This window comes from Tinamus guttatus, unplaced genomic scaffold, assembly GCF_059628265.1.
Source record: "Tinamus guttatus ecotype Peru unplaced genomic scaffold, ASM5962826v1 Tinamus_guttatus_pri_ptg000056l, whole genome shotgun sequence".
NCBI lineage: Eukaryota > Metazoa > Chordata > Aves > Tinamiformes > Tinamidae > Tinamus > Tinamus guttatus.
The window spans coordinates 298302-311243 of NW_028288590.1; the positions used below are offsets into that span (position 1 = coordinate 298302).

At 48.7% G+C, this 12942-nt stretch overlaps 1 protein-coding gene across 2 annotated transcripts in view; it reads left to right on the top strand.

Moving 5' to 3' along the window:
• The window catches only part of SCRIB (scribble planar cell polarity protein), a 91620-nt gene extending 80067 nt beyond the window's left edge, over nucleotides 1–11553 (top strand). For both annotated transcript variants that reach the window (XM_088540177.1, XM_088540176.1), the window contains 6 exons: nucleotides 3109–3273; nucleotides 3924–4063; nucleotides 4407–4444; nucleotides 5309–5383; nucleotides 7441–7492; nucleotides 11176–11553. In XM_088540177.1, coding sequence (XP_088396303.1) covers nucleotides 3109–3273; nucleotides 3924–4063; nucleotides 4407–4444; nucleotides 5309–5383; nucleotides 7441–7492; nucleotides 11176–11336 — 631 coding nt within the window. In that variant the 3' untranslated portion in view covers nucleotides 11337–11553. The remainder of the gene's footprint in view (nucleotides 1–3108; nucleotides 3274–3923; nucleotides 4064–4406; nucleotides 4445–5308; nucleotides 5384–7440; nucleotides 7493–11175) is intronic.
• The last annotated feature ends 1389 nt before the right edge of the window (nucleotides 11554–12942 follow it).

The window sequence follows — 12942 nt, forward strand, 5'->3', positions numbered from 1 at the left end:
AGTTCTTTTCCCCGAGCATTCTGTAGGAAGTTATTAAGAGGGTAAACTGAAACCTTTTGAGTTTGAACGAGACCTTCAGAGGAACAGGGCTGCTGGAGAGAGGTCCTTGCCACCCTGTGAGATGAGACCCTGTCCTGAGGTAGATGGCATTGTGATCCCACCCTACAGTTCCAGTGTTTGTGCCCAGACAGGGATGATGATGGTGCTGTCCCCTCCTGAGCAGGCTCTGAGGATGAAGAAATGAATGGTGCAGCCCTCAATAGTGAGAGCTGACAAATTATCTAGAGCTCTGAGAGTATAAAGGGCCCTGTTGTTATTTGACGATCATAAAATGCATCAGTTTGTGGTTTATTTAGAGCTGGATTGAACAAATGTTCCCAGCACCAAAGCTCTTGCCCTTGAGGAAAAGCATTTTTGGTGTGCTCCAACTCCTTTGTCTTGAAGGAGTCCCCAGCCAAATCTGTGTCTCGGTGGGAAGTTTTTGGGAAGCACTTGCCTGCATTTCACTGCGCTGCCCTGTGCGGTCGGAAAACTGAACAGCTCCCTGGAAAGCCTCTCTGTTGTATGAATCAGAATTCAGAGAAGATTTGAGTTCTTTCTTCTTATAACATGCTTAATACACCTTTGAAATCAAGCCTGCTTTTTCAGGTAGCATCCTTTACAAATGAAGTTTTGTATTTTCTTATAAAGCAAAGACTTTATTTCCTATTTTTCATAGGACATGTAATTTTTTTATATTATTTACAGTATATTTTCTAAATAGAATGGATTCTCATGTAGCTTTTTAAAAATATTCAAAAACAAGTCCTATAAAGCAGCCAAGAGGGAAAATCTAACTCAAAAACTGGGGAAAAAATAGTGAAAGTACATATTTGACATACTAAATGATTATTATTATGTAAACTATGATTTGGCTGAGAGCTCGCACAGAACCAATAACCAAAGTATTACTTTGAGGAACAACCTTTTCACAAAACCTCGATAAATGGAAAAGAATTTGTGATCTGCTCTTACTGGAATAGAGGCACCATCCTTGCATTGTAGGGCTCCAAGTTGGAGAGCTAATGTGCTCACAAGCCATTGCTCAGGAGAGGCAGGGCTGAGGCTGGGCTGACCAGGTGCAGATTCTTACTCTGCCCTGCAGTTCCTTCTGGCCCTGGGCAGGTCACCCTCTCTCGTAGATGCAGCCGTGAGCTGAGTGTAGCAGCAGTTCTCTGCCTCACAGGGAGGCCGTGAGCATTAACTCGTAAACGCTGAAGTTCCACGTGATGCATAAGCACCACAAAGAGTAAGCATCCAGCCTAAGTGGCTGCTCAGGCTTTGCACCCAAAAAGTCCTTCTTTGTTGTATTTGCCCTAATGAAACAGAAGTTGTCTTTTAGAGTGCTCTGCCTGAAAATCAACAGGACTGTGCTTTGAGAAGTAACAGAGAGACGGAAAGATTTGTTTAAGATACAGAATGGAAGACCATAACATTGCCCATAATGCAAACCTCTGAACACAACGTAACTGTGAGGACACTGCTCGTGGGTCACAGCACGTGCACCAGCTGCCTCAGACACTGTGCTCTTAGCAGAGCTTGCTGCTATTGCCCCCAGAACAGCTTCTGATGCTGAAAAATACTGCAGCATTTTTTTAATGCGAACATTATTGACTCTTGTGCCAACACTATACACTTGCCTGTCATCTGGATCAGCTGGGTATTTGCTGGAACTCCTCAGGACACAACAGAAGTTTTGCCTTGCACTGTTAGGGAGATTAGGGAGTGCGGAGCGCAGCGGTCTGGCTGCTGCGTGTGGAACGGAAATCTCCATGTTCCAAACCCTCCAAGGCATCGCTCTGTCCTCAGCTCTCAAGAAGGGCCTGGCTGGTTCCTTGGGTAGGGCTAATGCCTTGCTTATTTTGGCATTGGCCCAAGGCAAGCAGTCCCCACCATGACAGCTCCTTTCTGTAGGCCAGGGGTGGGCGCCTGAGCTCCGTGTGTGCTGGGCTGTCCCTGCCACCTCCCATCCGCAGCATGGGCACCTCGTCCTGGCCTGTCTGCTCAGCTGGGACATGCCAGGCAGCCGGGCTCTGCACTAGGCGCCAGGGAGCCCCAGCAGTGCCTGTGGGAGGGAGGACTTGGGTTGTCCTGCATCTGGTGCTGCAGCTTCACTAACCTGTGCTCTCTTTAAGTGCATGCCACAGACTTTACTTTCTAATCTTCTCTTTTCTGATTTTTTTGCATTTCCCTGGTCTGCATGACCCCATCTGTTTGCATGTTCCCGGGCTTTCCTTTTGTGTGCTCAGTCACCAGTGCCTTGCCCGGCCACGTGCCCCACTGCGTGCTCTGCTGGGACAAGCACGGTGGGGCCCATGCTACATGAGCGGTCTGCGCACACACAGCTGCTGGAATTCGTGCCATGGGAGGAGGATGGAGAGGGTAAAGGCGTATGCAGGTGGGACAGCAAGGGTCTAGAAAGGGCTGCACGCCCAACATGCAAATACTCTTTCATGAATTACGCTTTCAACGCTCAATCATCGCGTGTGTCCCAGGCCCCGTGGCAAATACATCTCTCCTGGTGCAGTTGTCCATTTTACATCCCTTTTTCTCATGGCCAAGAAAGGGCGCATGCTCACAGATGGTCACAAACAGGGGTATGCAGCTGTGCACTAGCTGCTGTCCAAGTGCATGTGCACACCCAGAGAATCCTGCCTCGTGCTCAGGTCAGCTTCACATGTGCACTCACACATAATTCTTTGCAACTGCTGCTGGGCTCTTTCTGTTGGCCAGCTGGGCCCTTGCTCGTCTTCGTGTCCCAGCGCTCGAGCAGGGCAGTCCCTAGATGCTGAGGCTCTAAAGGCCAACGCCTCTGGCCTGCCAGCTCAGATTGCCCTCTGGAGACTTTGGCTTCTTCTGCAGCATTGTTGTTGGACAGGATCAGATACAGGAGCCTGTTTTCATCAAGGCTACCCCTCTATCAGACATGTATTTTTTCTCACCAGGGTATGTTCCTGATCTGTTTCTTTCTTTCCCTGCGCTAGTCTGCTATGATGTTCATCACCATCATCTCCTTTTCCTCTTTCTCCTCCTCTTCTTCCTCCTTCCCTTTCTGCTCCTCATTCTCAGATCCTCAGCTCTTGAAGACAGTATTAAACAGTACGAGCAGGATCTGGCCAGGAAGTTGTACCAGTCCCGGCAGTGGGCGGCTGCTCCTGGGGCCAGGCCAGCTCAGATGCCTAGTCCAAGGCAGAGTCACGTCTCCAGAACCCTGGGGTCAGGAAGCCAATCCAGGTGTGCACAGCCCCTCCTGCCAGCTGCATGTTCCACAGTCCCCGAGCGCCCCTGCTCTCAGACGCGTCCTCTTGCGTCTAGGAGGAAATTGTAGTGTGGCTGTTGGTTCTCATTTTGCTGTGGTCTCACAGCCCCTGGCAGTCAGCTCGAGGCGAGTGACTTGGAGGGGTGCTGGGCCTGTCCACTGTTCGGGGAGCAGAGCCCACGTTTTCCTAGATCGCTCCTTCTTTCCTCATGGCAGAAGAGTGTTAACACGCTGAGAGCACGGAGGAGACTAAAGCCCGTGAAAACTGTTCCCAGGCTGTTCACCTTCCTCCTTCCTAAGCTGGGTTGCTCTCCCATCTTGTAGGACACCTCCAGAAAGGCCTACAGCTTCTCAGGGGGTTGGTGCTTAGCTCTAGGTTTTGCCTATTCAAGGCACTTGACTATGTGTGTTTTGGGACACTAATGCCTGATGACAGCAAGACAAGCTGTTCATTCCTGCTCTGGAAACCTGTCTCCCTCGAGAAGCCAAGGGCCATTGTGCTCATCTCACCTTTCTGCGCTCAGCCTCTTCTCTGTGGACTGTCTGCTTGCCACAGGAGCGGGGATTGGCTGCTACACACTGATGTGTCATATATGTTTCTCTCCACCCCTTCTTCCTGAGGCAGGATGAAGTCACTTGAACAGGACGCTCTTAAAGCCCAAATGGTTATTGCTAAATCCAAGGAGGGAAAAAAACGCAGCACTCTGGAGCAGCTGGCAGAGTCACCTTCACCTGCTCCTACGCCGTCGCCAACACCGCTCGAAGGTACCGTACCCCTGTCTCTGAGGAACGAGAGTTATCGCTTGTCTAGTTCAGCTGCTTTCTTGTGATTGAAAACAGACCAGTTGAAAGTTTCTTCATTCTGCCTAGACTAGAAGGTCCTTTTGGTATGTGACACCTCTTAGCATAGGGTATAGTCCTGACCTATAGAAAAGAGACTTAAAGATCTGAGATGCTGTTCCAGGGCAGGAAAGAGGCGCTTGTGCCGAGGAGGCAGTCTCTCCTGAGCACAGTCTTTTATTACACTTAAATGTCGCTGAATGACAGGGAAAGTGTTGTGTGTAATATAGCCATTCACTAACTAGAGCTTTCACATCTTATTTTGCAGACTGCAGTCCCAGGAATGTCACTTCTCCAGGAAGGCTGGTATGAGATACTTCTGCTTACTTTTGTTATTTTGTCTATAATCTTGGGATTTGTCAGTCACTGACCTGGGGCATGGATCATACATCTGGGTCACAGGATCCCTACATAAATACTTTAAACGGGTCTGTTTGCATGATGTGCAGAATGATGATGAGGGCATCTTGCTTGGAACTCTGCCATGCCCATTGCTAGAAGCATCCCCATTTTAACAATTGAGTTTGTGTTTGGTTTCTGTTTCCCTGTTTTATTCTGGTTTATTTTATTTTATATCCTTTCTTCTCAATCCTTTTCCTCCATCTCTGCATTCAGAAAGCCTTTCATTCCAGAGATTTCACCTGCTTGTTTCTTCATAGTATAAAACCGAGAGGTCCAGCTGAGAGCAGCATCTTGCTTGTCTAGACACTACATAAATGCAGGAGGATTGTTGCAGACAGCTTCCCAAATTAGTAAGACAGACAAACAGAAGATTGGAAACAGCTGCACCAAGGGGGGCACAGCGTTGCCTAAGCTCACCCAATAGAGCCAACTCTGGACTGAAATTCCGGCTCTGCTAACGCTATCAGGAATATTGTCACTATTTTTCCCATGAAGACAGGGGCGTTACCTGTCTTGGTGTGCCGTTTGCTGGAGCACGTAATGCCTTCTCTGCAGCTTGGTGCCCCTGTCCTGATGCCAGAGGAGATAAAAGACAATGTCCCAGAGATGCTTCATTTCAGAGGCTGTATCCAGGCACGCCTTGGCACTAACTGAGAATGACGCTCTGCTTTTGTCTCTGTATAAATCACTCTGCTTGCTGCTGTTCTTCCATCTGTTCCTCTCCCCTTACTCTTTCTTCTCTATGTCCTCTCTTGCTGTCCTTTCTAGTCCCTGTCCGAAAAGAAGTTTGACTACCGGGAGTTTGCCGCCATCCCTTCTTCCAAACCTGTGTACGAAATCCAGGTATAAACTGCATGCTGAATTCCTGCCAGCCGCTAGATTGGTTAGAGCCTGATTTGGTGGTAGTGCCTGCAAATGCAGTGAGGACCTGGGGTGGACCACTTGAAGTCCTCTTCAGAGGCTCTGTCAGTGTGGGAGGCAATGATCACCAGCCACGCTATATAATTCAGTTATTCCTGAAGGCTTCATTGAAGTGGGATTGTGATACAATTGATCCAGATGGTTTTAAAACCTTTGCAAAAAAGCCTTTGCAAATATAAAGCAGCTCCATCTTCACCTTAGAGCATCATTTCTCAGTGTTTTTAAGGTCACCACACTTGGACATGATGCGACCCCATGGCAACCCTGACAAACTTCTAGAGGCAATCAATTGATTCGGAAACATATTAAAGTGAAAAATGAGAATTAAAAGGGGCAAAAATCTACAAAACCGTTTGATTGCCAACAAGTTTCAAATTGGAGCAAATTCAGTTTTAACCTAGAGCGTATCCAGCACCCTGCCAAAGAAAGAGCTGTGCTGACAACTGCCAATCGTGGTAACTCTGCTGTAGCTGAATTAAGGAGTAATCATGTGAAGAGAGCACCCACACACCTGCCAGGCAAGCGCCTTGGCCGGGTTCTTGGGGAAAAACTCATTTCATTTAAGGTGCTGTTCATTCCTGTGATATACCTCTTATTTGTCTGGGTCTGTCATTAACTGATTGCATTTGTGACAGTTGATCTGAGGAGACACTATGCATTCATAATACTTTTTTTTTTTCTTTTTAACTATGAAGACAAAGAAGTGGTAATGTTAGATAGCTGGGGTTACGTTGTGTTTTGCAGGGATATCTAGCAGCATTGCCATGTTAGGCTTTGACCTGCTTAAGCTCCTCAGCAGTACGTGCCAAAATCATAACTGTCCCCTGTGCTCTGCTCTCCGTGGAGAGCGTGGCTCTTACCACGCCATGGCTTTATTTCTAAGGACTAAATAGTCTGAGATCAGCTCCCCTTCCTTCCTGCCTTACTGGTTTGCACAAAACTGACAAAGCTTATATGGAGATGAATGCGCCTTGGACTTCTCACAGCTGTGCAACTTTTGCAGTGCTTTCCATATAAGTCCACAGAGCTGTCATCTTTTATCCTGCAGTTTGAAATTGCACTTGTGCTGTTCTTGAGCTAAGGAGAAGATCCCAAACAAACAGATGTTGCTCAGCAGTGACGAGAACTTTCAAAATAGTTTGGCATTATTAGATTTGGATACTGAGCTCTTCTGAAATCCTATCCCTGTGTTTGTATAACTCAGAGAAGTGTTTAGCTCCTCAGCATAAATATTGTGTACAAACCTGGATGGTACAAGACATAAATGCAGTCATTTTTGTGGTAAACAGAGGACCTTAATAGAGTTGTTTGACCTACAACAAGAACTCGGAACATTTATAACTGTCTCCACAGTAGAGCTGATTCTCAATCCACCTCAAGTTCATGACCATGTTAAAACTCTGGTCACAACATCACAGCTGTGATTGTTGGGAGTAGTCTCCAGTTTGTGAAGGCAGCAGCTATTAAGTTAGTAGAAAGTGGTGGAGTTTCCTAATTACCACTTCAGCCTCTCTCCAAAGCTGTCTCAAAGGATGTTGCCTCCCTGGTAGGCTGCAAGCCCACGCGAGTTCTCTGCACAGCCAAACACTGAGGAAAGCCCCTGCTCATGGAGCTAGGCCTGGAAACGCTGCATGGGCACAATTAGGATCCAGGGCTGTCGAAGAAGTGTAGAGTTTTCATGTCCTGGCTCTCGTGTTTCTGCTCCCTTTCTTCTTTCTGCTTTTCCTGTCACTTCCTTTGTGTACCCTCCCTGCCCACCTATAAGTACTAAGAGGACAATTCTGTTGGGCTACAATCCAAGCAAGCGGCTACCTGGCTGTACCATGGAGGATTGGTGTGTGATCCTGTGCCCAGCTGCTGTGTCACCAGAGCTTTGAGTGGGAAGGGTCCTCTGCAGCATGTTGGGAGGCTGCAGGCCAGGCATTCACCTGGCACTAGTGTAACAGCTGTAGATGCTCATGTATTTTGTTCTTTTCCAGTCACCTGATGCAGCTGATGATCACAGATACATAGATGACAGAAATAACTCAGGTAAGTTGATGGCCAAGGTGGAGTCCTACTTGTACTGCTTGCTTCCCACAGTGATTCTGGAGGGTTCCGGGGCCCCTTTGCCTGCCTGTGGAATCAGCAAGGAGGACACCAGTTTCTTGCTGCTTGAGGCAATGTCCTTTTATTTCTTTTTCCTGTTCTAGAATGAACGCTCCCAACTCGCCACACTGAGTTCTGGGTAGGACTTTTGCAGTGTGCTTTAGTGGTGACTAACCTGCTGATGTGTGACCAGCATGCCGACTTTCTTCCTGCTTTTTGTTTTGGAGCAAAGAGTGGGCCGAGCATGGGGGGAAGTGTTGGCCCCTGGCGTCCGCAGTAGGTAAATAACCCGCCTTGCACAGGGCCTGCCCAGAGCCCATGCTGCGGGCAGGCAGATTCTTTGCCCTAGCAGAAGTAATGGCAGATAAATTGTTCCTGGTTTAGGGTTTCAGAGCGTTTGGATGCCTGAGTGCCCAGGTGACTCGCTAGCTCTGACCTCATGAGCCCATGTGGCAGGGAGACCAAATAAACAACACTGAAATCTTGCTCAGGCCGTGCTGGCTGCTGTGTCTTCTTGTATCCAAGTACAAAATAAGCAGCTCAGACTGTCTCCTGCTTCTCTGGGTGGTAGTTACAGCAGTGTGGAGCTCAGCAGGACCTGCTCCCTAATAGTAGTTCTGTTTCTTTCAACAGTTAGCACTGCTTTTTTTTTGCCTGCTTGGCAACTATTCCCCCCACACTCACCTTTAATGTATACAAGAGACAGTTTCTCCCTCGGTTTTCTCGTGGTACATCTCCTTAGTAAAGGCTGCACTCCAGGCAGTTGATCCTTGTGCTGGCCATTTCTAGAAGCAGGTGCTACAGCCCGTTTTCATGTGAAAAGTATCGTGTTCACCTGTCGGTGTAGGTCTCAGCCATGGGTTTCTTCTCTGAGCTGGCCCGTTCGGTCAGTCTGCATAACTAGGGAGTTTATAGAAGCACCAGGAATTAATCAGCACCTGCACAGGGACGTCAGACCTCCTCAGATGCCTGTCATCCATCAGTCCTAAAAGAGAATAAAAGTAATTCTTAGGTGGTTAAAAAAATGAAAAAAGAGCATGATGCTCTATTAAGCACTTTTTGACCTAGTCTTTAGGCTAGGTAAGCCTTAGATCACTGTTTGAGGCTGTGATGTGTGAGGCACCAAAAAGCATGCATGTTGTCCAAAATTCAGGCTGTAAGGATAACAGGTGAGGATGCAGCTAGGCTATTTTGATACAGGCCAAAGCTTTCAAGTTTCAGCTTCCTCCACCCCCAAGTACATGGGCAGTTCCAGGCATTTCAGGCACCAGTTTCTGCAGGGCTTGGAGCCAGGTGAACATCATCCTTCCTAGTGGCCAAGGATACAAAGTTCTGCTCTATGCCACAGCTAATCAGATGTAAATCAAGTCATTGCAACATGTGTTATAGAGTCTGCACCAGAAACTGTTGTGTCCCCATCCCTTTAGTAATGCTAAATATAAATTAGTGTTTCCTAAATTATACAGCTCGTCCTGGATATGCTTGCCAAGCTTTGAGGGATTCAGGGCTCCTATGGAGCCTTTCACTTATATGTGAATTTAATATAGCTTTAAAAATGTCTAATTGTTATAATTGCTGTGACATTCCTTCTTGGAATCCCTTTACCACATTAGGGTTTTAATAAAACTGACCCTGATCATGAAACTTTGGCTTTTTGACCACAGGACAAACTCATTAGCAGTGCTCACCTTTTTGTTAGAAAACTGCTATAACAGACACTCCAAGGATATCTTGCTGCTTGCTGCAGGGAATGTTAGCATAAAGCCCCCCTGCAAGGGTCATCTCATTTTAAGGATGTTGCATTTTATATGCAGTTAGGATTATGTTAGTTTACCAAGCTCAAGTTTCATCCAATAACATAAGGAAAGAGATCCAGGCTAGCCCAGTATTTTGTGTCTGGCATTAGTCTGGGGAAGAACAAAGAGTCAAAGATGATAAACATAAAGTGGTTCTTTCCAGAATACTGCCTGAGACTGCAGCAGTTTGTGTTACAGCACTTTTTAAAGTCAGAAGCTGGTAATTTCAGAGTTCATTTGTTCACTGCTTTCTTGCATCTATATACATGTATAGGATATTTCAAATGCCGTGTTATTGCCGAGTCAACTCTGTAAAATCCTAATGACCTGTTTTTTGTAGTAATGTTTCATTTGTCTGCCCAGATACATGACTTGGGATCACTGGCACCTTCCTTCTCTCACTCATTACATACCAAGCACTGACTGTACTGCAGATAACAACCTGCTTCTAAAACAGAGGAGTTTCTTCCTACACCTTTTCCGTGCTTTAATTAAGTATTAATCTGCGGAGAGCCGTGCTACCTTATCCCCTGGCAGCCTGTTTCATTAGAAGTGTTAGCTGAGGAACCTGGGAGAGCAGGGTGCTGCTTTGAGGTGATGCTTCACGCATGTTGGCCGCTTGCAGTGGGTTCAGAGGCCTGCCTGCCTGCCCTTGGAGAAACTGTCTTCATCTCCCTCTCTCCCCAGTCTGTGTTTTTATCTGCATGTCCATGTATGCTTTTCTTCTATACTGCTGTGCCTCATCTGGAAGTCAGTCATCCTATCAGTCTTAGTATCCTTTCAAGATCCCAGATTTGCCATCTACGTTCCTTTGGTCCTGAGGTCTTTTCAAACAGCAAGTTACGCTACAGGGAGTAGTTCAGGAACAATCCTGGACTACAGTAAATAGTCCTGCTTGGGCCCTGTAATGAGGGAGGCATTTTGGAGTCTGTTTCTGGAGCAGAGAGATTGCTGCCACTCAGCAGAATGCACCTCTGCTCTGATATGTCTTCATAGATTTTTTTTTATTATTATTTGATATTCTGTATTAAATTAAAAAAAATGTGGAGAAGGGCTTCTGAGGAGTCAGCTGGTATTTGAGGAGAAAAAATGTGTTATTTTAATGGAGCTTTTTTCCTTCTTCCCTTCTTTAGTGGATATTTTTTCCAAGTATCTCATGGGCATTGCTCAGGTCACACTACTGCAAAAGGTAGATGTTCCAGGTACTGGTCTAAGCTCCTGGATAAGTGGCACTCGTTGCTTTTGGGAAGAGAAAAGCCCCTGTAACCACAGGGTATTTCACAAGCAGTTCACATCCCCAAGGGGCCCGATAGAAAGCTAACAGAGGGGCTGCCCTGACAGAGTATCGTGTTTTGGTGAGTTCCTTTAGGCACAAGCGAAATTCAGAATTTACAAAAAAAGACTTACCTGTGTAACTTGTACACGAAGCGCAGCCCAGGTGCTGGCATCTCTTTACCGCGGCGCCCCGTGCGCTGCTCACGCTGCCTGTCAGTGCTTGGTGCTCTGCTAACGCTGCGTCCGTGCTTGGAGCACGAGGATGCCCCTGGGGCCTGTCACTATCCCTGTGTTTCCTAAGGCTTGGCACTTCCTGAGTGAGGCCTGCGTGCTGGGGATGGAAATCTTCTCAGACGTGTGAATTCCTTCTCAAAATCCGTAACATCAGTACGTGCACTACACCTGAAAACACCAACAGGGCACAGGATTGGCTTAAATGCCATCTGAAAGACTTACATGTTAAATGTGAGGCACCGCGGGGCTGTATCTTTATGCTTAGATCTGCTACCTAACCTAGCCCTTTCTCCTAAAACCTCAACTTTTGTGTCCACACAGTTCTCCAGGAGCAGGACGGGCAGCAAGAGGACGAGGAAATGTTACTAACACACGATTCATCAACGCCAACTGCATCAGCACTTGAGGAAATGGCTCTGTACAGCAGCAAGCGCAAGCTGCGGCACAGCCGGCGCAGCCTGGAGGCTGCCGTCCCCACGTAGGGACTGCGGCACCTGGGCACTGGGACGGCCCCGCACGGGGCTCCGGAGCTTCCTGCGCCCTCGGGACGGCGCTGGGCTCCCCGCAGCTGCCTCCTGCGCTCCGGGTGCCACCTGGGCACCCAGGAAGCATCTTGGTTAACTGACTGCCTTCGAGGCTGCGAACCGCCCTCTGTTCTCACCCCGCGACACGCTGGGGCCCGCCCCAGGCGAAGGGGGACGACACAAGACTTCCTGGAGGCCAGCGGAGAGGAGTGTGGGCAGGACGGCGGGCGCTGCAGCGCGTTAGCCTGTAAATATTGTGTGAGGGGGGCGGGGGGTAGCACAGGGAGAGCAGACGCGTGAGTGTGGGCGCTCCGGGTGTTGTTTCCTCAACTTGGATGTTTAATGATTAATAGGGGAGCTTCTATTCTGGTATGAATTTGAAGGGAGTTCCAGCCTTTACTGCTATTTAATTTCCAGTCTTTTGCCAAGAAGCATCTCCTTCCACCTCCCGCACACAGTGTCACCTCCATTTCTCCTGGGAGCACGTGGAAGGCGGTAGCTTTGAGGCGAAGGAAAAAAAAACACAAATCAGTGAAGTGCCTCCCTCTGACGCCGACACCGGCGTGCTCGAGAGGAGCCTGAGCGAGCAGGAGCCCGTGCCAGCTCCAGGAAGCACCAGCTCCCTTCCGCTTACCTCCGAGAGCAGCTCTCTGGCCCGTGTGGAAGCTGCTCTTTGGGAGACAGTCACCGAGGGGTGCCCGTGCGTGGGGCGTCCCGCGCGCGCGGTGTTCGCCACCCAACGCACTGCGCACGCGGCGGGAGACGGGGCCGTCTGCCGTCACCATCACGACTGGGGCGGGACGGAGAAAGAAGCTGAACCGCGGTAGTGAGAATATAGCAGTGTGCACGTGTGACAGCAATAGGGGACAGAATAGTTGGGTATTAGGATATGGTGGCAGAGGTAGGAGGTGTAAACAGCAGATAAGGTAGTGGGTTAGGATTCAGCAAATGGGGAAAGGTAGATGACGTTGCTGGGGTTAAGTTAGGAGTACCGGGATCTTCCAGGGAGGAGGACACTAGTGGTGGATCCACTGCACTGCCCATGAGCACTGGGAAGGGACGCGGCACGGAGCAGGCGCGAGGGCTGGAGCGCCGGCGAGGAGGACGGGTCTGGCCTTTGCCTTGCAATAACCACCCAGCGCTGCTGTCTGCCAGCACGCTGGCTTGAGGCCCTCTCCATGCAGAACAGGGCAAAGACTTGCTTGCCCATGCAAGAAAAGCAAAGGAGCCGGGGTGTGATTTGCTGTTTTCCTTCATGAAACGAGGGCTTAGAACAGATTCGGTTTGGAGTGAACTTTGCAAACGTGGAGGAGGCGCACACTACTTACAGCTTTGTTCTGAAATCAGTCTCTCCTGCTCTACTGCCCACTACTGAAGTAAATGTCCTTTTCACTATTATTTTTAATGCCTCCCACAGAAGAGAGAAAGGCAAAGGGCCTTGGCAGTAACCTGACCTGCCTGCCCTGATGCACCGGCGCTCTCTGCTGAGCCCCTCCGAGCAAGAGCAGATGTAGCTGAGGCCTCGCAGGGACTGGATGTGGCTCGGGAGCAGCAGGCACTTCTG